This window comes from Alligator sinensis, unplaced genomic scaffold, assembly GCF_000455745.1.
Source record: "Alligator sinensis unplaced genomic scaffold, ASM45574v1 scaffold674_1, whole genome shotgun sequence".
NCBI classification, from domain to species: domain Eukaryota; kingdom Metazoa; phylum Chordata; order Crocodylia; family Alligatoridae; genus Alligator; species Alligator sinensis.
Genome location: NW_005842032.1, coordinates 1609432 through 1631274, shown reverse-complemented (window position 1 = coordinate 1631274; position 21843 = coordinate 1609432). Strand labels below are relative to the sequence as shown.

Genomic DNA, 21843 nt, shown 5'->3' with positions numbered 1-21843 from the left:
AGAAGAACATAAGGGCCACGGCGGCGGGTGGCCGGAGCAACTAAGGAGAGCCAGCTGCCTGTAGGAGGCAGGGCCTGGCCCTTATAAAGCCCAGGGCTGAGGCCAGGCTGGCAGTTCTCTGCCAGCAGCCAAAGGGGCAGGAGCTCCTGGAGTTAGGATGAGGAGAGAAGCTTAACAGCAAGTACCGCTCGATCAAGAGTTGAGCAATGTTGAGTTATAGCCAGGAGGTTCGAGTTTATGTTCGGCTTTGATATTACACCGGAGGTTTGGGTGAGGCTGTAGGGGTTGGAGGAGGCCTCATAGGGACCCCAGAGGGGTGGGGCCCCAGCGCCTGAGTGAGGGCACTGTACTTTAAGGGGAACCCCGGTGCCGGCTTGCGCAACCAGTGGGTTGTGGGCGGGGAACATAGACCCCGGGTTGTGTGTGGGGTACGTAGACCCCAGCCCCAGAAAGGGGCAGCTCTGAGACGCCCCAGTGCGGGCACGATGAGCCCCAGGGAGGGGGCAATATTACTAGGAAACCCAATGCGGGCGCGACAAGCCCCAGAAGGGGGACTATTGAGAAGCCCAAGGTGGGCACGGCGAGCCCCGAGGAGGGGGAGCGCCATACTGAGAAGCCCAAGATGGGTGTAGCGAGCACGGCCGTAGGCTAGTGCGGCAACAGCCCTCAGATAGGGGCAGGGTGCTGCGGTGGACCCCGACGGAAGGGGTTAGTAGTACGACGCCCCAGGAGAAAGGCGAGGTGCTGCGGTGGTCCCTGGAGAAAGCGGATAGCAGTGCGGTGAGCCGGGATCGAAGAGGGTAGCCGTGCGGTTGGCCTAGAGGACCGGAGACCCGCTAGAGGGTCCCTGAGCGGGACAACACTTTTAGAGAAGGCCCAGAGTGGGCTCGACGAGAGTCCCAGTGAGGGGCTGTATATCAGGAGAGAGAGCCCGGAGTGGGCTAGATCACAGAGGAGGCCCGGGAGAGCGGGCGTGTATTTTGACGGACCAACGTCTGGTACATCAGCGAGGCTTGGGGCATGGTATTAGGGGTTGGTAGGAGCCGTGCGTAGCCCATAAGGCTAGGGTGTCTGAGGAGCACCCCATAAACAGCAAAGACGTGGCGGGCGAGAATTTGAGGGTGCCCTTGGGCCGACTTGGCACGGTGAGGGGGCCGTAAGGAGATCACGGCCCTCCTGACGGACCCCACCGTGACAGCCATCTTAGGGGAATACCTTTTAGGACTGTAGGGCTATACAATAATTAGCAGTTTATAGCTTTGTTCCAGAAAAGTTCTGCTTTTTAGGAAGAATAAGATGCTCCAAGCTGGATTCTTTTTGCATCTACTGGTAACATGAAGTGACCCTAGCTGGAAAGGATGTCAGACCTGCAACTTCTGGGGCTACAAATGAGGTAGCACTTGTAGCACTACATTAGAAAAATTTGGCTAGATCCATGGCTGACATTCCTTTAGTCCTCTGCAGCAACTTCCATCAAAAGCACTTTTTGAACATTATCAAATTAAGCCTGACAACTACATGATAAAGGACCTGTTTCCTTTTGCAGATGGGGTAACTGAGAGTTTAAATGATTTGCCCATGGTGACAGACCTACCTAGACCTCCTGAATCCCCAATCCTCTGCCTTAAGTGCCAGCTAAGGCTTTCATTTCCACCTTCCATTCAAAGTCCTTATTCGGGTTCAGCATCCACAAACGTCCCTCCCACTTCCTGACACACACTCCTATTCTAGGACATATGCAGCCCATTGGGAGGGCATTTGGGCAGCTTGCTCTTCTCCCTTAGCATCTAATAACACATCAGTCACCCTTAAGATGCATGTGTGCTAGGAGTAAAATCCTACATACACATATCAAAACAACACTTATATGCCCACCATTCTTCATTCAAGTACTTAGGAATACTGAATAGAATAAAGCCTGAACGAAAATATGTATGACATGGGAGTTTAAGTGACACAGGCTAGAATTTAGAAGGGTCAAAACAGGCTCTTTAATCTGTAATCTTCAAACAATTATTTTAAAGAGCTATAATGACCTCATTACATTCAGGTGACTGGTGTTGTTCCCTTTTCCAAATTTGCGTACTAGGTTGTATTTACTTTATACATTTGTTAGAAACTTAATGAAGGTCAAAACATAAAGTCTAAAGGCACTAGGACCCATGATGTCCTTCTCAATCTGTCAGGAACCAAAAACAAGGTGAGGAGCCAAAACAAAGGATACAAGTAAAATAATAAAAAGGATGAAGGATTCAGTCCCTTTTGTATTAATAACTATTTATACAGCCTCCGCTTCATGATTTAGTATTTCCAAAATAAATCATATAAAATAAGTAGTGGAGTGGTGCTGGGTCTTTGTGGGATACTAGGAAATGTGGTGTGTGTAGGAAAGGTGTTTAGAAGGAAGAGCACAAACACTTAGATTTCTGATTTCTATAGCAACTCCTATTTTTTTCTGAATGGAGGTTCAAATTGAATTTATATCTGCCTGTGCAGATAGAAGTTCTCACTAAGGATAAAAATAGGTTTCAGTCAAAACATTTTCCCATCAGATGGCTTACAGACCTCAAGTAGTTGTTTTACTTTAGGCAAGTTGACAGGCAATTCATTGGTAATTTTGCCTACTACAGTTACAGTATGAAGAGCCTTCCTTGCAGATTACATAATTATATTTTTCTTAACAAGGAGTACATTGCATTAGCAGGTTTAAATTATGCAAGTCTATTCTTTTGTCTTTTGTTGTATTGTGTTCTATTGTGCTGGTAAAACAATATGTGCTTTAATTAGCAAATATCTGTAAATAATTTACTTGCTTTTCATACAACAGAACAATGGAGCCAATTTTCACATACATCTACTGAGCATGTACAGTGGGTTTCTTGCCAGAATCTTCCATTGTTCAATATCTATATCAATCTGCCCATTGTTTACAGCCAACATTAAACAAGGTAGACAGAAATTAAGTTCTTTGCTTACCCATACCAGTCCCCCCAGGAAGGAGAGACTACACATTGTCCAGAAGGGCTAAAATATCCCCAAAATGAAAACAAACTGTTTTATTATCTATAACCCTGGCACCTTCACATAGAAACATGGATGCCTGCCAAACATTAAGGTCAGCGGATGAATGCCATAAAATGCCAATGTTCTTCTGACCTTCTGACTACATTTTAGCTACAAAATAAAAAGCTCAACTTGATATGACACTATGAATCACACATATGTCTAGTTTCTGCAGGGTTAAAACTGGGTGTGAACCCACACACACGCAAAGAAAAAACTCTTAAATTAAGTATGTATGACTGTTCTGAGACTAAAGGCATTGTTATTTTGAATACGAATGAAAAGGCCAGAATAAGCATTTCAAGAATATTTCAATTATGTATTTCCCAGAACTACATCTCTGAGCAACTAATACAAATATTACTCCCATAATAGTAGAACTTCTTCCTGAATAAAAGCATATAAGAGCTTGAACCAGAACATACTTTCTATATCATATGCATATTGTCTGAATATTATTAAAAATGCAAAATCTATGTATGTGTTACTCTCCTGAGCAATACAGTAATTATGATTAAGGGACAAGCAGCACAAAAAGAGCCAATTTATCTTACTTGTGCTTAGGAATACTATTGTGTAACTAAGCAACTAAAGACAAAATATAGTCTAATTAATTCACTCCTATGCTTATTTAAAAGACACAATTAGAACATTTTTATTTTCCAGCCTGCACAGTATCTCAACATGCTTGAGGGTGTACCATGTAAAGCCTATTATTCTCAAAAGACAAGAGTTTAATGTTTTGTGCCACTGATCAGACTGGGAACAGCAACTGTAGAGAGCAGTGGGTGCATTTTACAGTCTGAATACTCTGAAAAATGAAGATAAAGGGGAAAAAATCTGTTTAAGTGACCATGGACACCAGACTGCAGGCTAATGGCTAGCAACATGTGGCTTCCCTGAGTAATGTCATTGCTCTCTTTCTTTGCCAGTATATGTTACTGGTGGTGAGAGAGATAAAAATATAAAGAGTGGCTATGCAATTACCAAAACCATGATATTTTATGACAAATGTCAGATCTCTAATGCTGCTATTACACTGCGCTTGATTTTCAAAGCTGAATTAATTTGAGCAAGTGTACATTGGAAATTGATGCTATTAGCATGATTTTTAAAGCACCCTTTAATAATCATAATCTGCATGTTTGAAATGTGTTGTCATTACTGTGTTTGACAGACCTGGGTATAAGATACACATTTTGGTATCTAAGGAAAGGACTCAATTCTAATTTCAAATAAGAGGGCACAAATCCCTATATATCTTGAAAAATCTATTACTGTGCAAGCAGAGTGGCAGATTTCTCAAGAAAGGTAGAAATACCTGACCATGTATGTGAGACTGCAACAAATATTTAGGGGCCAGATTAAGGGCTATCTTTATTCACTTGAGTAGCATTCCTCAGGAGAGTAGTCCCTTTGACATCAGTATGGTTCTCTGAGCAATAAGATACTGCCCAACTTGAGAAACACTGTAAGAACAGGCTCCTAACTGAATGAATGAACTAGGAATATGTTGCTCTCCTAAACATTCTGACTCTGGTAATTACACATTACACATTTTATGGAGTCAAATTTAAAAAAATGTAAGGGGGACAAGATCATTCTAAAACATGGTAAAATAGATTTATTTGAAGTAAACATTGATTTTAAACTAGATTTTCATAAATGCACTTAAAGCATTTTATCGCTAATAGGATAAGCCAAGCAAGTAAAATTAATAACAACGTAGTTAAAAGAATGACATGTCATCCTAAGTAAATTAATTTTTTAGAGTGTACACTTCATATCAAATACCGTCCCTGGATTTAATGAGCACTGATTTTGATATGTTTTTTAAAGTATAGCCTAATTAGTGCTGACAGCTTTAAAAACATGAAAATACAAGTTGCTAACAAGCATTCCATTCTAGAATCGCTTCAGCAAAGGTCAGTAATTTTATAGAGTCATATTGCCCCCTCAGTTTATTGCAATGAAGAGGATTAAATGAGCAGAAAAATCTATGGGAAACCTCAGCTACAATGCTGTTGGGTTGCTGAGTGGGGTGGTCATAAGTTGGTACAGCATCAACCCCCATTTTCTCTAAGTCTACAGTATATGAGCTCACGGGTTTGGAGCTTTGTGCTGACTGGGTTGAGTGGATTGAGCCTAGGGCCAGTTTGGGAGGTGCCTGTGGATTTGGTGGGAGGAAGGGGTTTGAGAAAATAGGAGGGCTGCTCATATGGCATCAGTTCTCAGCAAACCCAGTGAGACCATTCCCTCCTGATGCCCCATAAAATTACATCAATCTGGCAGCATTATCTTATGTTAGTTCCCAACTGGTGCGCCCATCTCTTCTTAAAGTACAGGGTCGGGGAAGTACTGGAGCATGCACTTCACTTTAAGCATGATATTCAACTAGACAACTACACAGGTATTCATAATGGCAGTAGTTGAGTATGTGCTTAAGGGCTGTGCTGGACCAGGCTGTAAAATAACGGTAGTGGGACAGAGGAGACTTAAGAGCTTGTGACAACATGACTCCTGAAGGGAACTTCGAGAACATCCTGTGTTGCCCCCGTGTCAACACTGAGAAGTGCGTTCTACCCTCCTGCTGCTGCTCAGTATACACCCAAGCCCAAAAATTAGGCAGTGGAGGCAGTTTAAGGTGTCCCTGAGCATGAGTCATGGACCACCCTCTGGATCTAAAGCCTTTCCTTATGGACCCTGGGACACCCACAGACCTGGAGAATGAAAACAACTTTTACTACACCAGAAGGCAAACCTCACTTTCCTGCCCCATTAGATGAGTGGGAGCACCACATCCCTCCTTTCTGTCTAATGTTGGCCCTCCCGTGGCTTTTTTGCATGCTGAAGGGAGGGTACTACAATTTAAAAAACCACAATGATAGTAGCATCCTTCTGAATGCACAGCTCCTCTACAGGGGAGATAGATGATATTCAGCTGAGATCTCACCACATCTGGCACCTCAGTAGGAAAGGCAGAGTCCTAGAATTCAGACCTACAGGGAGTGCCTGTGTGCAGAATTTCATGACAGTGTTGGAGAACTGTGCCTTTGGGAATGTTGCCTCCTCTCAAAATAAATGGGTAATTTTTACTAAGTAAACAAGAATCACTCTTGGCATAAATCGACATAACCCTGACAGAGGGCTCTGTTCTATTCTTATTTCCATGCAGGTAAATGGGGTTCCATATGTTCAACTCTGTTGTTTGGTTAATTTTGTGTCATTAATACCTTCACTTTAAACCCATTAAGATCCTGATCCTGCACTTGACGGGTGCTCACAATCTCAACTTTACTTTCATTTGCTTAATGGTCTGAAGGAGCTCTGATGTGCCTTTTAGGCATACAGTGAATTTTAAGAGAATGAGAAGCACCTGCAATAGGACAACACTTAAGCACATGCTTAATTTTAAGCATAAGTGTTTTCCTGGACTGAGGCTCAAGTGCACAGTGACATCCAGTTTTAACAGCACAGAGGGTTATATTTAAATATGGATGATGAATTCAACTGGCTATAAAAAGACTTATATTTACACTTATCTCTGATTAGCTCAGACATTTGGCAATCAGATAAAACATGCCATCAGAAATTTCTGAGTAACAGAACCATTACACACCTACTTTGTTATTTCCCCTTCTGAGCAGTCACTGACTGAATACCACAACTGTGAGAAATTATTCATTAATAGTGAGAACACAACATTTACAAAAAAGCTGGTGCTACTAATCATTTGACCAGTAAAGATATCTGCCAGTGACAATGGTTAAACCTCTCACTGGCTTGATCAAAAGTCTACGATAAGACCAGTTGCTCTGCTAATCAACAATTTTACTCACAGCAAGTGCCTCTGTTGACCTTTGACATCACAGAAAACCTTTGACACAGTGGATTTACAATACACATAAAAGCTCAATCTCACTCTATCCTAGTTTTCTTCAATGCAAATGGAGGAGTTTAAAGCCATAGCCAAGAAGAATGTCTTTACTATAATTATAAATTACCTGTAACTCAAGAACTGCATTTCTATATAGAGAAAATAGGCAAAGGATTACAAAACATCTTGGATCTAAACCCAGCTCTGCTTATGCTTTAGGAACAGATATTGATATCATTTACATAGAAGAATTATTACTTAGGCTTAGGTACTTGAAATGATTGTTTTATATGTTAGTAAAGAATGAAAAATGTTTTCTTTAAGTAACCAAGTGCCAATCTGCACAAAGCCTTTTGTCTTTTAGCTACGTGTTTCTGAACAACATTTTTATCATTCAAAGCTTTTTAAAATCCATGATAAAAAAATCATTTCAATGTATATAAACAAGTTAATGGAGTAAGTGAAAACAAAGTACATTTCTTAATGGGAGTGTTAGGTTGCCCTCTCTAGGCCCTGGCTCTCAATACTAGTTTCTGTAGGCTCTCTGCCAAAGAAGTATCGCTGTTGCTGTTTCTGCTGCTGCTACTCTGCTAATGAATGACTAACTTAGGCCAGAGGGGAAATGACATCACCGGGGTGTAAAACAGAACTGTATTAGGAAACTTTCTACCTGCTTTGCATTTGTCATAATTATTCTATACAATGCAATAATCATTTGCATAATTTCAAGGCATGCCATTATCTCAAATGAAAATTGTTTTCATATGGTTGAATAATTCAGAATGACATCACTTAAAGCCCCAATGAAATACACAAGTATAATCATTCAGCTAATTACCAGCACTTTGTATTTAAAAAAAAAATCAAATCATGCATGTTATTAGGAATGTACATGCAGCTGAGAATTACTGTATAGATTCTTCTTTACTGTATACATTCTTCTTTATAATGGTAGGATTAATTTTCTCTGATGTTCATACCATAGTAACATGAGCTGATCATTAAGGTATATTAAAATGATTTGTTCCCTTCCTCACTCCCTCCCTTTCAAAACTCTTGCATGTAAAGCACTCATATACATGCAGCTTTTGCTGTTAAATATTAATCATCAGCAATTTTAAAGCATCTGTCTTTCACTGTCATCTCCTTATTCTTAAGAAAAGGGTTCCCACTTGAAATTGCAAGCAGAGTGAGCAGAGTGACACTGTGACAGAGGGGAGTTAAAAACAAACAAACAATGCACATTCAACTATATGTCAAAAGAACTTCCCACAAAATATCTAATACAATCCTCAACGATTTCCTGTCTGGTTTAGGAGAATGTCTATTATTCTTGTAGTCTTTTCTGGATATTTAATCCTTCCCTTTTCCAGATCACAGACCATGTTGAAGTAATAAATTTGAAAAGCAAATAATAAGAAATAGGGAGGGGGAGGGGAAGAGAGACAGCTGCACAGGAAAGTTGGACAGGGGGAGGGGACAGAAGAGCTCTCAGCAGAGGAGAGGTCAACCTGTTCGTATTTTTCAATAACCTCTCCATGCTCCAAAATGTCAACTCTGACATCAGGAAAGATGGACAATTTACAAAAAGTAGGACATCAAGAACTAGGGACTTGTTTCAGAAGAAGCAGCATCCAAGGCAAATATTTGACAGGCTACAGTAATTAAGGAGCTGTAATAGGAATGAGTAACTTGATACTTCTGGAGGAAGGTGGGGTTGAGAAACCCCCCCCTACAATTAACTCCATCAGACTATGGAGTGTTGAAGGAACTGGCAGTTCAGATTGTATGGGGGCTTATTGTGGAAAGGAGGAAGGCTTCCAGCCCCCCATGTTTGCACTGAAATATTGTTGCAGCCACATCTGGCTCTTCTGATCATTACTGGACTGCCCATCTCTCCGCATAAACATAGCGCTGTTTGTACAGCACACAAAAATAGTTCCTCAGTAACAGTGCAGTCAGCTGACTGGAGTAGCCAGCAGAATTGCGGTCATACATGAAATTACAGAGCTGGAAGAATACACTGTAAACGTAGGCTCTGGGCTCCAGGCGATCTGATGTCCCTTGGCTTTGCACTTCTGGGGCACTTCTAATCAAACTTTCCCGGGTGCAAGGCACCGGGGCTCTCCTGGGTGCAAGCCAGGGAAACGATACAAGGTTTGATTTCAACACTAACCTGGAAAATGTCCACTTTTTCATAGTAATTTTAAACTAGCACATCAAGCAAAATGTATTGGTAAAGAGAGATAGTTGTTAATGCTTAACGTATTTGTGCTGGTTACATGAGTGCTTTGAAATACGCCCAGGCATATCTGCAAGTTATTTGAATGTATTATTCCAGTACCTGTCATTTATCACTTTATTCAACACGTCTTTGCCAGCTCAATAGCTTTTGATCTCACTCAGCCTCCATTTCGTAATTTCCGCCCTCTTAAACATATCGCATACTAAAAAAATGTGAACAATATCTAAATTCACAAGAAAAAAAAATCCCAGACCAAGCACTGAAATTAGGAGGGATAAACACACACACATACGCAGCAAAGCATGTGACGTTCAAACAGCAGCAGCAAGGGGTAAAAATGGATCATTAAAAATAATCCCCCACCCCCCAAACAAGTTATTTAATCTTTGCTGAACGCCCCTCAGGATGAATCGCACCCCCTGTGTGTGAAGCTGCCTTGCAAACTCTTACAATGGGAAGCAGCTCTAGTCCCTGGTAGTGGCACTACCCCTTTAACATGCTTCACGTTGTCTGCAGAAGGGAACATTTCAATCCTGTCCTTTAATAAACATTACAAGCAGGAAAAAAAAAATCCAGTCTCACGCAGAGACACAGACACAGACACACACATACAGAGAGAGATATGTTTACCACCTCGCCGTGGTCACTATTTCTGCCCTGGGGAGTATCTTCTGGGAGAAAATAAAGTTTGGAGCTGGATAAAAGTTGCCTGCTAGTCCTCTCTTCCCACAACAGCTGGAGCTCCGCTATGCAAATCGGATCCTCTGGCTTACATCTTACAAAGAAGAAGTCGCCAAGGGACAAAATTCTTGGTCTGCCTTCAAGGTGGAACTGAAAAGCCTTGTAGAAAATGTAAGGTCCGTGCAAACCACACGGAGAGCCGACCCACTGCAGGGGAAAAAAATAAAAATCAATTCAATAAAAGAAATAGGATATCATCATAATAAAAAAATGCTAGAGACACTCAGCTAGATCATACACGGACTAGAGGTGGGAATGAGATCTCCCAGGATGAGGAGTAAAGATCTCTAGGGGGAAAAAATCGCCATCACCTTATGATAATACCAATTTGTGTGATCAGTGGAGGAATTTAAAAAGCGGGGGGATGCCTTTTCGGGGTGCAGAGGGGCAAAGTTTGTTGGAAAGTTTGTGGGGTCCATGCGAGGCTGGCGGGGCCCCGGGGCGGGGGCGGGGGGCGCGGAGCAGACGATACCTGGACCGAGTTGGGCTCCATCTCGACGTTCTGAATTGATTGAACTCAACATTCTCTCCAAACTTGTTGGCTTGAATGGATTGCATCAGGTCCTGGCAGGGGAAAGCTCTCTCCTCCACCAGCCAGCCTGGAGCCTCAATATAAAACCCCAACCGCGCCTCTCCAGCTTCCCCAAATTGAGCGAAAAAGCAGCCCAATATTTCTCCTGAACCCCAATTTCCCAGACGAGTGAAATCGGGAGGGGGGAGGGCGGGATTTCCGCCCAATTGCTCCCCGATCAAATTGGCAGGGTGGGTGGGGGTTGAGCCGGAGCGGAGGACAGAGGCAAATAGATCAAGACAAAACTGGGATCGTAAACCCGCAAAAATCTTCCAACGCTGCTGCCTACTCGGGAACCTGGTTTCATTCCTGGAAAGCCGCCCGGGGGATGCACAGGGTCACCCTTCCATTTTTCATGGGCACAAAGGCTGCCCGGCTCCGCTGGGGATCTGACAGGACCTGCTTGTATATGTCTAATATAAAGAACATTTCCTGCAGAGATTCAGGGGCGCTGCTCTTCTTTCTAATTCTCTTTAGCAGATTTGCTTTTATTAGCATGCAGATTTGTTTGATAGTTACATTGCGCTCCCTCACTGCCATATTTCCAAGGAACTTAATCTGTTACATTAGCTGTTGGATGCCTCTTTTTTCTCTGGGAAAAGGAAGAAAGTGGGTTATCGATTATATAAACATATAAATATTAATGCATTTGTTCGCTTTGCAAAAAAAAAAAAAAAAAAGGACTCAGCAAAAAAGAGGGGGATAAGTGAGCACACACACAGGGACAGAGGCACATCCCCCCCAATCGCGGGATTTTTGCAAACACTATTGAACTGACAGCTACTGCATTTAGGGATGGGAACAATAACCGATGCATGAGAAATCAATACATGAGAGCAGTGGGCTGGTCGGAATTTAAATTCAGGCTGCTCCCAGATCTGCGTGTGCATTCTTTAATTTTGAAGTATATACACTCGTACGTGTTTACAATGCTGATCTGTGCCAAGGGCGCTCTCAAATTATAATGCGTTTATATAACCAAGTGCTACAGGAATACTGACTTAAACGCATACCCTCACTCACACACTAGAGAGCTGGAGCTACCTTGTAACAATTTGGAACTGGGAGGAGGGGGAGAAGGGGCGGGGGGTGGGGGGGAATCCATTTGGAAACTAGTTAAATACAACTAGAAATTAAGCTGTTTAAAACCAAGGGCATGAACCGTGAGACAATAAAGGCTTTAAATGTGTATATTTATTGTTCTGGAGCCCTGAAGCATTGCGAGGTTTGCATGTCGGGTTATTATGCAAACACTGAGAAACTTAAGAACGACAGAACAAGGGAAAGGCACAGCGACCACTGCAATCAAATAGCAAAGCCCAGCACCAATTCAGCAGCCTGGGTCTCCACTGCCAGCTTTCACATGCAGTTTCTCAGGGTGGCTGGAAAATGGTGCACTCTTTCCTCTCTGTCTCCCTCTGTCCCCCAGTTTTGTCATATTGGCACCGAGCCGACCCCAGTAGGACTGGCACGGTACAGAGTAAACATGTGAGATATGGGGAGTAAGGTCTGTACAGTATGACAGTTGAAACCTGATCTGTGATAAAATTACAGGATGTTGAAATTACTAGTAAGCTATTTTTAACGCTTTCGCAACGTTTCACCTCTAGCCACAGCGTCTAGCTGAAACAGGATTACTTTAATGAAATTTATATTCACGTGGCTGAAGTTAATACTGTGGAAGCGGAGCAGTGGGGACACATGGAGATCCTCAGCGACTGGAGGCTTTACAGTAGAGCCACCCCTATAGATATTTATAATGCATGTCCTCATTTTACTGCGAATTAGAGCACTTATCTGAACCCTACACTTAAAAAAAACATAGGGAAGGAATAAAAGCAAGATCCAGCTTGTTTCTGTATACAGAGAGATAAACGAAAGAAAATGGCAGGTCTTCAGATTACAGCAAGAAATAAAAGCCCATGCCAAAGAACTGGAAGCTGTCGAAAACTATTTTAATAATTTAAAGTAATATTACAACTCAGCCAGATGTAGGAGGCTCCATAACAACAATTTATGCTGTTCTTTTCTCATTCAGCATAAGTAAGTTAGATGATCTGTGGGCATCATTCTTTAATGAATTTTTCTTGAAATTTCATCTCAACGTTATATTCTAGAGAATATGTGGTTACAGAATGAAATTACAGTCCACTTTTTTCTTTTGACTTTATAAGGTAGTAAATACATCATGCATTTAATTAGATCAACCTACTTCAGTCATCTTTACATAGTGTGCCCATAGGTGGCCAGAAGGCATTTAAAGATTGCTTTTAACATGAGATGTGATTGATATGTGTATTAGGTTGTGCATTGTTCTGGTAAACAGCTAGTGTAGTTGAAGTGCGCTTGTTTTAGAGAACTTGGGTTGCAGTATTTTGACAAGATCATATTTAAGATTGACTCTGAGTCAGTTTCCTGTATAAGCAATGCAGCAGCATTTATGCAGGAAACCTCAATAGAATGCCTCCGGGCATTCCTCTATTGTATATTAACCTTTTTCCTCTTAATGCACAACGTTTTACAGCAGCTGAGCAACTTCTGTTTTGTTTGACGCTGTGGTCTTAAAGTGTCTAGAAGATACTTTTAGCTAATTGGAAACACTGTATCACTGTCTGGGAAAGGTAGGCGCTCCAGCGTACTGCATACTGCATAGTCCTTGTAGGGGGAAAAAATCTGTGATTGGGGTTTTCTGATGTTAACAATTGCAGTGGATAGTTGTGAACAGCTGCAATTCTGTAATTAGATTCACGCTGCATAAAGCCAGAACTCGGCCATAAAGACAGATCCCCTCCCCAGAAAAAAACCCTACCTCAAATAAAAGCTGGCGTTCAGGGTTTGTTGTTTTTTATAATGGGCATTTAACAAAAATATATCCCGTTGTAAATCCTTTCCTGCTTTACCTTTTCCAAATGCGATGCCTATTCCGCACCTGTAAATTATCTCCTCTGCAAATATCCATACAAAGAAAGTTTCAATTAAGATAAGTAGATTGTATTGAAACTGTTCTTTGAAGTAATGTAGTTAATAGCCTGTTTGATTTCTGCTTGTGAAAGAGTAATAACGTGTATTCAAGGCTCCATCAATCACAGAGCAGATGTAAGGCTTCAGACACTGACACCCAGGGGAAAGCACCAAACTCCTGCAGTGCAGGAGCTCTCTCCTAATGTAAAGTAAATACTCATAAACAGATTGAATGGTGTAGAAAGACAATCCATTCAGGACAGCACGAAAGCAACTGTTCTGTGTATCTACCAGAGCCTGTAGCAGGGCCTTACTGAGTAGAAAAGGGAAATAAGAGGGGGTTTTTTGTTTAGTGTTTATATTCCCAACCATTTCTAGTGTGTTTCCTATTCAGAGATACAGTAAACTGCACCCACACGCCTCTCTATTATTGCTTTTCTTGCAAAAAAGAAGCCTGGATCGCCTTGTTATCTGTTTTCTTGAAGAATAAGGGGTGTGTGTATTTGGGGGGGGGGGGGCAGGTTAGTCAATGTCTCTGAACCTTTTCATAAAGTAACTGGAGGATTAGGTTACTTACAAAACAAGGAGTGAAATAATTAGGGAAGCTTCAGCTGTAATAAACGCTGTCATAAAAAGTCTAGTGGGCAGGGATTGGAGCGTCACTGGAAAGTGCAAATGTCCCGCCTTCCCTTCCCCCACCTATTTTTTTCCAAGACAACTGAAGCATTTTTGACCTTGACTTCAATAATACTTCATGTTTTAGTACTTTAGTCAGCAGTTTATGTACTAATTGCTACACACTACCGCATGTGGCTTGAATCTGCAATTGCAGCTCTCTTTTAATGGTGAGTGAATTGCTTGATAAAGACTGGGAATTCAAGCAGGCTCAGTTGTCCCCCACCTGCCCCTCCCGTTTTCCCCTTTCCTCCTCCACCCCCTATTTTCCCCCCTGCTAGGAACCTCTTATTTTTCCGGCGATACCAGAGATCAGAGCAAGGAAGCAAATTGTCCAGTAATCTCCATCAAAATGTCAGACACGTCAGTGTGCGCAATCGGGGGAAGAAAAAGAAGAAGAAGAAAAAAGAAACGCGTAAGAGATGTGGGGCGGGGGGATGCTTTGCAGAATTAATGCAGTGATCATAATCATCCTGCTCTAGCTCCTATAGGACTGGGCAGGGCTGTGTCTGCACAGAGGATCCGGAAAATCTGTGGCTGAGCGACCCCCCTCTAATGATTCTCGAGATGAGCCCCCGCCCCAAGCCAACGCAGCCCCCAACAAGGTCAGCAGGTACTCTTAGTCTTGGGCAGCATCTACAGGCAAGGATTCTTTTGCCATCGTGCCCCTCCTCCCAGCAAATCCATCGCAGCCATGGAAGAGGGGGGAAAACCAATCAAACCTCTGTCCTTACTCCTGCCGTCATACCCATCATTAATATGTACATCATAATATACCATAGCCCAGGCTGCTGCTAACGTGAGGCAGCAACAAGTCTATTGCTTCAGGGCAGGAATCAGCCGGGTGACTCGGGTCAATGCTTTCCCTGCGACCTCTAGTGCTCGGAGCTTGTGTAGCACCTTGGCTTTGCTTTTGGTCCCTTGCCTGGTTTTGCTCCTACTTTATTATAGGGTTTGTTTATTGTGGCGACCCTAGCTGTAAATGAAGCACTCTCACTGCAGACTACTATTTTAAGGCGCTTATCACTTTCCGAGCTGGCATTTCTTATGCTGCTCGGCATTTTTTTAAAAGGAGTCTGTTAAAAATGATGTTTTCAATAATTCACAATTTTATTTATTTATTTATTTTCATCGCAAGGTTTTTTAGGGGGCAGGAGCCTGTGTGTTTCTGCAGCACCATGATCTGACATGAGTCAGGCCCTTGATCCAACATGAGTCTTGTGGTTGCCACTGTCCTACAAATGATCGACAATGGGACTTTTTTATACTGCAAGCTGTTGAGGGCAAAAATATCTTTATCTTTGGGAGAGAGCCCAGCATGTTTATTAATAGTAAACTTCTCTGTATCTCTGTTTGATAAAGACTGGGAATTCAATTAACTAAACATGGAGGAAGTCTTTCTTCCTGAATTATGGAGAGTGGAATTTTTTTTAAGTGGCCCAGGATTTTTTTCAAAGCTGAGAAACAATCTTTTAAAGAGGAAAATTATCTTGAAAAGTGCTTATGATGCTTGTCCATTGAAGCCCATGAGGCAAAATTTGCAAACCCTGACTTTGCAAACAATTATATATGGGCTTAACTTTACAGTCCTTATTCCATTCATAAAGTTAAGCATGGGCATATGTGCTTGCAGGACTGGATCCTTTGTGAGGACAAATGCTTGATGCTTTTAATTACATTTGGTATAGAAATAAGCATTTCATGTTTAAAATCATATGTTGGGCATATGTAGTACATGGTTTTGATAAAATTTAATGTAATGTTTGTGCCAACAACTGGAACTCTGAATATTAATCTCCCATCACAGAGTACTGAAGAAATCGATGTGGGTGGTTTTAGTAGGTGGCTCTCATCTGTCCAAAGATAGCCTACATTAACAGCTTAGCATAGCATTGAAGGGTTTTGTTGTATTGGGGGTCCCACTTGACTTTGAAAGAAACTTGAAGACATAGCTGCAGCTGATCAATTACTGTCTATTATTTTTGTTAACTTGCAATAATAAATACTTTTTGTTGATCAATCAAAGAAAAAAAGAAATAGGAAAACAGGATTGTAAACCTAGGTGTTCAGCCCCAAGTATAAAATTGTGTGAAAAGTAAGTGCAGCCTTTGGGTGCCAATATGATTACTACTGTATTTACTCAATTCCAAGATGAGCTTTTTTTCACCTGTTCCACATGGAGAAAACAAATCTTAGAATTGGGTATCAAGTGAAAATGCAGTCAGATGAGGCCTAAGAAAGCCACCTGGTGAGGCATGGGGTGGCATAGGACCTGGAGCGATGAGGGACACAACACAGAAGTGTGGGGCAGCATGGCACATTGTGAGGAGCATGGATCCTGGTTTTCTCTGATTAAAAAAATCCCCAATTTTCAGATTTTTAAAAAAGTAACCCAAAATCCACATTTTTCCATGATTAAAATGAAACAATAATATATAGATATATCTATATATAGATTTTTTTTTTTTCTGTCTGAAAATTGAGGATTTTTTTTATAACAGAAAAATCCCTGGTGAGGAGGCACATGGCAGTTGTGTTGGGTGAAGGTAGTGTGGGAGGGTATTATGTCCACCTGAATTCCTCTGCAGTTTCAGCAAGATACAGTATTATTTATACCTTGCCCAAACACCTTTGTAATGTTGATGTGAATTGTCTCGGCTGATGATGAAGTAGAAAAGTCTGGCTTCTAAGAATAGGTTGGGGAGAAGAATGACACAGACACAAGGGGTGTCTTTACACATGCTCCGAGGTGGGTGAGAGGCACTTGGATTAGAGTGGCTCTAGGGACCCGATCTAATTAAAGTGCCCACAGTGTCTCATGAATTCAGTGTCCCATGCTTCAAAATGGTGGTGGGGGTGCTTTAACTAAAGTTCATTCAATAAGCATTAGTTAAAGTGCCACTGCCACCATTTTAAGCATAAGGACACAGAATACACAAGATGATGAGGCTGCTGAAGGGTGCTAATTAATTGTTTTTTTTCTGACACATGCTAATTATGCATTATGCACTGGGTGTAGGTCCCCAAGATGCTGTGTTGTCATCCACTTCATTTACAGTAGGTACACTTGTAAGCCAAACTATTCAATAAAAGTAAAATGCAGCATATAGCTCTTCAATATAATATCCCAGTACTTCTGTAAGAAACTCTATGTTCAAATATTTATCCATATTATTTATCCCACCAGTACTGCAACTGATTCATGACTCTGTTCTAACTCACCACCAAATTCAATCCTTTATGACTGCCACTCAACACCACCACCTTTCAGCCATCTGACCCAGGCATCAGTAAGTACCTCACTGAGGCTGGGGGTCAAAATGTTTGGGTCTGCGATGAGCAGATTTATCTACAGAGGTGCAAAACAAAAGGAAGGTCTTCAGTTTAATGATCATACCCTTTAAACACAAGACTTAACTGGAAATAAGCCTTTCCAAAGAGGGGAATCTTTCCTTTGCTCCATTAGAGAGACTAGACCTGGATCTATTGTGATCTCTTTGATAGATGGGATTTCCTCTGGTATCTGAAGGCCAACTGCCAAAAATGCTTCTTCCCCAGACCTGATAAAATTCAGGGAAGGAAAGACAATCTATGGCTATGGCACTTGGCAGGGACTTGTAGGAGACCTGAATTCAGTTCTCATATACTTCCAGAATGGCATTGAGCAAGTCATTCATTTTCTCCATGCCTCTGTTCCCACCTGTAAAATGGGGTTATTTGGAACTTCAACGTGAAGTTGTGAGGATGTATTCATTAATGAGTATGATGAACTTAGATACTGTAGTAATAGAGGCAAAATAAGTACCTAGATAGCAAAAGTGCTCGTATTAACTTTGCAAACTTCTCCAAACTTTTTGTTTAGAACTATGAACCATGTCACCGATTCCTGCCTTTAACTCATCTAGCTTGGACAGCTGTAAAGTACTCTACATGGGTCTTTACCTTGAAAATGCTTGGAAGTAGTTCAAATCTAACTGCTTACTTGTTAAGTGGTGTTTCTCCCAAGAAGCACTCTGGCCTTACGCCATAATATATTCTAGTTTCCGATTCATTTGTAGGAGAAATTCAGGGTGTCGGCTTTAACCTGTCACCTCCATATTGTTTGGTTTCACTTACCTCTGACTCCCTTCTCCTCGTATAACACCTTCAGTGCTCAGGCTAACAGGCTTTTGGCTCTCTCAGAAATCGGTAGGCCATTTTCAGCAAGAAGTTCTTGAATATTGTTTAATTCTTCGCTTGGTCTGATATAGTGACACTGGAAATTTTATCAGTTCTCTCAGGCTTCGAAGGTCTGCAGAAGATCTGAATGGATCGTGACACATAGTAGGAAAGCTTAGATGAGGTGATTTAAGAGGGCCTTTAGTTTTGGTCATTTGGATGGACACATCTCAAGTTATCAAAATATGTAAATAGTATGCTTTCATCCCCCTCACATGTAAGTAGGAGTTTAGTACAGCTGGACAATGTAGCAGAACAGAAGCCTCTCTTGTTTGAACAGTACACAGGTGATACTCTTTCCATTAGAACCCAGTACTTGTTGCTAGTGAATATAACCACCTCAAAAGGTGAGGACCTTTTTCAAACGAGGAGAATATGGAGATAATATGTCAGACATGTTTTTAGTGTCCTTGACAAATATAAGTTAATTTTGCCCACAGAGAACTTCTATCCTGAGTTATTGCATTTATGCTGCAGTTCACCTTAGGTCTCAGTGACCTTGGCAGATTTACTGAGGTTATATTCTCATATTGATAAAATATCCATGAACAATTGTTACAGCATTGCAGGCACAAACAGGTTTCTATTTGGTTATTTGCCCGTATTATTTAAAGCAGCCTGAGTTCCTTTTCCCCCACCCCCATATTTCTTTAATGAACAAAGTAATTTGTAAGCACTGGAACAAAACCCCAACTCTCTATTCATGTCTGAGTTCCTCTGTCACTTTTGGATTAACTGAGTATACAAATGCAGGACAGCATAGAATCTTGTTCTACATTCCTGGTTTGTTTATTAAGTTTCCCTCAAGCAATGCTGGGGATCATCTGCATTGCTTTTTTTCTGCCCCCATCCTGCTCCCAGGGAACTGGTGGCAAAACTCTCACTGAATTCAACAGGCACTAAATGAGGCCCTAGGTGGGTTTGTTTGGGTGGGGGAACCTCATTTGGCCAATGGAAATTCAGTGTTTGCCCTTGTTTCAAGTCTCCAGGGTGTACGTTAGCTTCAGCAGCACTGAGGTATGGAAAGTGGTATCATGAGGAAGACAAGCTTGGATAAATTGTATTAACACAGTTCTCACACACAGGCCAAGTGTCATTAATCATTGGTGTGCTCCTTACTTAAGAATACAGTGCCTTATAAATTGGTCGCTAGGTAAAATTTAGCTCTTGCAAAGAAAAGGTTGTACTCGAGACCTAAAATCCTACATCTTAAAATTTTGGGGAAGTTCAGATTTCAAAAGCTCAGTGGATACCAAGTATCCAAACACTGGACCAATGCTGGCTTTCATAGGAGTCGAGTGTTCAGCATTGTGGCGGCAACGTGCCACCACGGGCTTGAGAGGAGGCGAGGGAATACTGCGGGGAGCACAAAGCCCGGAAACAGACCCCCCGAGAGGGGAACTTACCTCCGGCAGATTCAGCAGTGCGCTGGCTATTTAAGCAGCTGTTCCCCACGCGGCAGGCAGCCGGCCCAATCGCGGCAGCCGGCATGGCCACTGTGGGAATGTTTAAAAGCCCTGACAGGACCCGTGGGGAGGGGGAGCCAGAGGGAGAGAGAGTTGGCTGGCAGCACGTCTGGCGTGCTGAGGCTTCCGCTGGGAAGAGGCACGCCGTAGCCCATGCAGTACCAGCAAGCGAGGCACGGGCAACCTTTGAGCCCCTGACTGAGGCAGAGCAGGGGAAGCACAGCAGCTCCCTGCTGGAGGCGGGCCAGGAGAGACCAGTGCTTCCCCTAGAAGAAGTAGAGCAGGGGAGGGGTTCGAAGTCCCCTGGAGACCGCTGGGGAAGGGGAGGTGGCTCCGCATCCCGCTCCTCCCCAGGAGAATATTATTTCTGAAGAGGATAGGGAGGAAAAGCAACTAAAGGAAAGAAAGGAAATCTGAGGAACAGAGAGAGAAGGGACACGAGCCGGCTAAGTTGTTCAGCTGCGTGCTCTTCCCTCCACCTGAAGCCTACTACGGGGCAAGCCTGGAAAGACCGAGGCTAGCATCCAACCAGCACGTGACTGGTTGGCGAGTGGACGGGGTGTAGGGGAGGCAGAGCCCCGTGGAACATCGCGCCTAACAACTGTGAGTACAGCCGTGTCGGGGAGCCCCTCTGGGAAGATCTCCACTGAAACCCTCTCGTAAGAATTTAACACCAAAGTCATGGCAGGCGAGTCAAGGGGAGGGGCTACCTTGCCAGCAAGTGGTACCACCCATAAGGCAACCAACATCACAGCGATGCATTGGCTGGGAACTTTTCGGCACCAACGGGACAGAGATTCCGACCCAGACGTGACCCAAGATGCAACCGTCAGTGATAGCTCATGCCGAGTTGCTTACTCAAGCCATTCAAGCTATTGGGCAAGTGCTGGAGCTGCAACAATTGCAGGGAGCCCACCAGCAAGAATGGATGCAGCGTAATGCTGCTTTTTTCAAGATGCCCCGCATGACAAGGGATGATGACCCTGAAGCTTATATAGAGGCCTTTGAGAGGACTGCTATCCAGATGGAGCTGGATCATAGTCAGTGGGGCCACCAGCTAGGTGCATTGGTGATTGATCAGGCCCAAGCCGCCTACCGGACCCTGTCGTGAGAGGAGACCCGGGACTATGAGGCCGTCAAAGCGGCAATACTCTATCTGCTGGAGATCTCCCCAGAAAGTTACAGGCAGGCATTTTGGGCCCAAAAGCCAAGAGAAGCTAAGCGACCCCAGGGCTTATTACAATCCTTATGGGACTCACTTCGTAAGTGGTTACCAGTGGGCAAGTTTGACCGTGAGGGGGTGTTGGACCAAATCTTGCTAGAGCAGTTCCTCTGGGACTTAGAAGAAGACACCCAGAGGTGGGTGCAGAGGCACCAACCGCAGACCAGTGAGGAAACCCTACACTTGGCGGAGGCTTTCGCTAACTCCAAAAAGGAAAGAGGAAGTGGACGAGGCTTACAGGTCTCGAAGGAGAGCCTACCGAATGAAGGGGAGCAGTGGTTGGGTCCGAGCACAGGGCCCCCGAAAGGGTGGTATGTTATCGTTGTGGGCGGACGGGGCACATCTCCCGAGACTGCAGGATGGGCCTAAGTGAGTTGAGCCACTGGCCAGCAGGATATCTTCTGCCCCGGGAGAAGGGCAAAGAAATGGAAAAGGGAGAACCCATGGACTGCAGCTTTGGGTTCACTACTCAAGAAGGAGGGTGGAACCGCCCTGTAGTCACTGCTTGGATAGGGGGCAAGGCCATTCGGGTGACTCTGGATACAGGGTGTTCCCAATCTTTACTCCGGGCTGATCTCGCCCCACCGACAAGGAGGGAGGATGCTGGCCTCATCACAATGACCTGTATGCTAGGTGGGGAGATGAGGTTCCGGAGCTGTTATTTGCCGATTAGGGTGATGGAATTCTGTGGCGAGTTGCAGGTAGGACTGGCCCCATCCTTAGCGTGTGAGATGATCCTGGGGAGAGAATGGGGGCCATTCTACACTGTGCTTGAAAGGGTGCAGGCTACAGAAGAAGAGAGGA

General features: G+C 43.2%; 1 protein-coding gene across 3 annotated transcripts in view; it reads right to left on the bottom strand.

The window, feature by feature from the left end:
- ARID5B (AT-rich interaction domain 5B) overlaps positions 1–10885 on the bottom strand; it is a 170798-nt gene extending 159913 nt beyond the window's left edge. Inside the window, exons 1-2 of one of the 3 annotated variants that reach the window (XM_025202628.1) lie at positions 10787–10885; positions 9816–10073 (exon numbers count right to left, since the gene is read on the bottom strand). In XM_025202628.1, coding sequence (XP_025058413.1) covers positions 9816–10073; positions 10787–10804 — 276 coding nt within the window. In that variant the 5' untranslated portion in view covers positions 10805–10885. Of the gene's footprint in view, positions 1–9815; positions 10074–10398; positions 10566–10786 lie in introns of those variants that run through there. The other 2 variants (XM_006022361.3, XM_006022362.3) reach the window with 2 other exon arrangements.
- Between the last annotated feature and the right edge of the window lie 10958 nt (positions 10886–21843).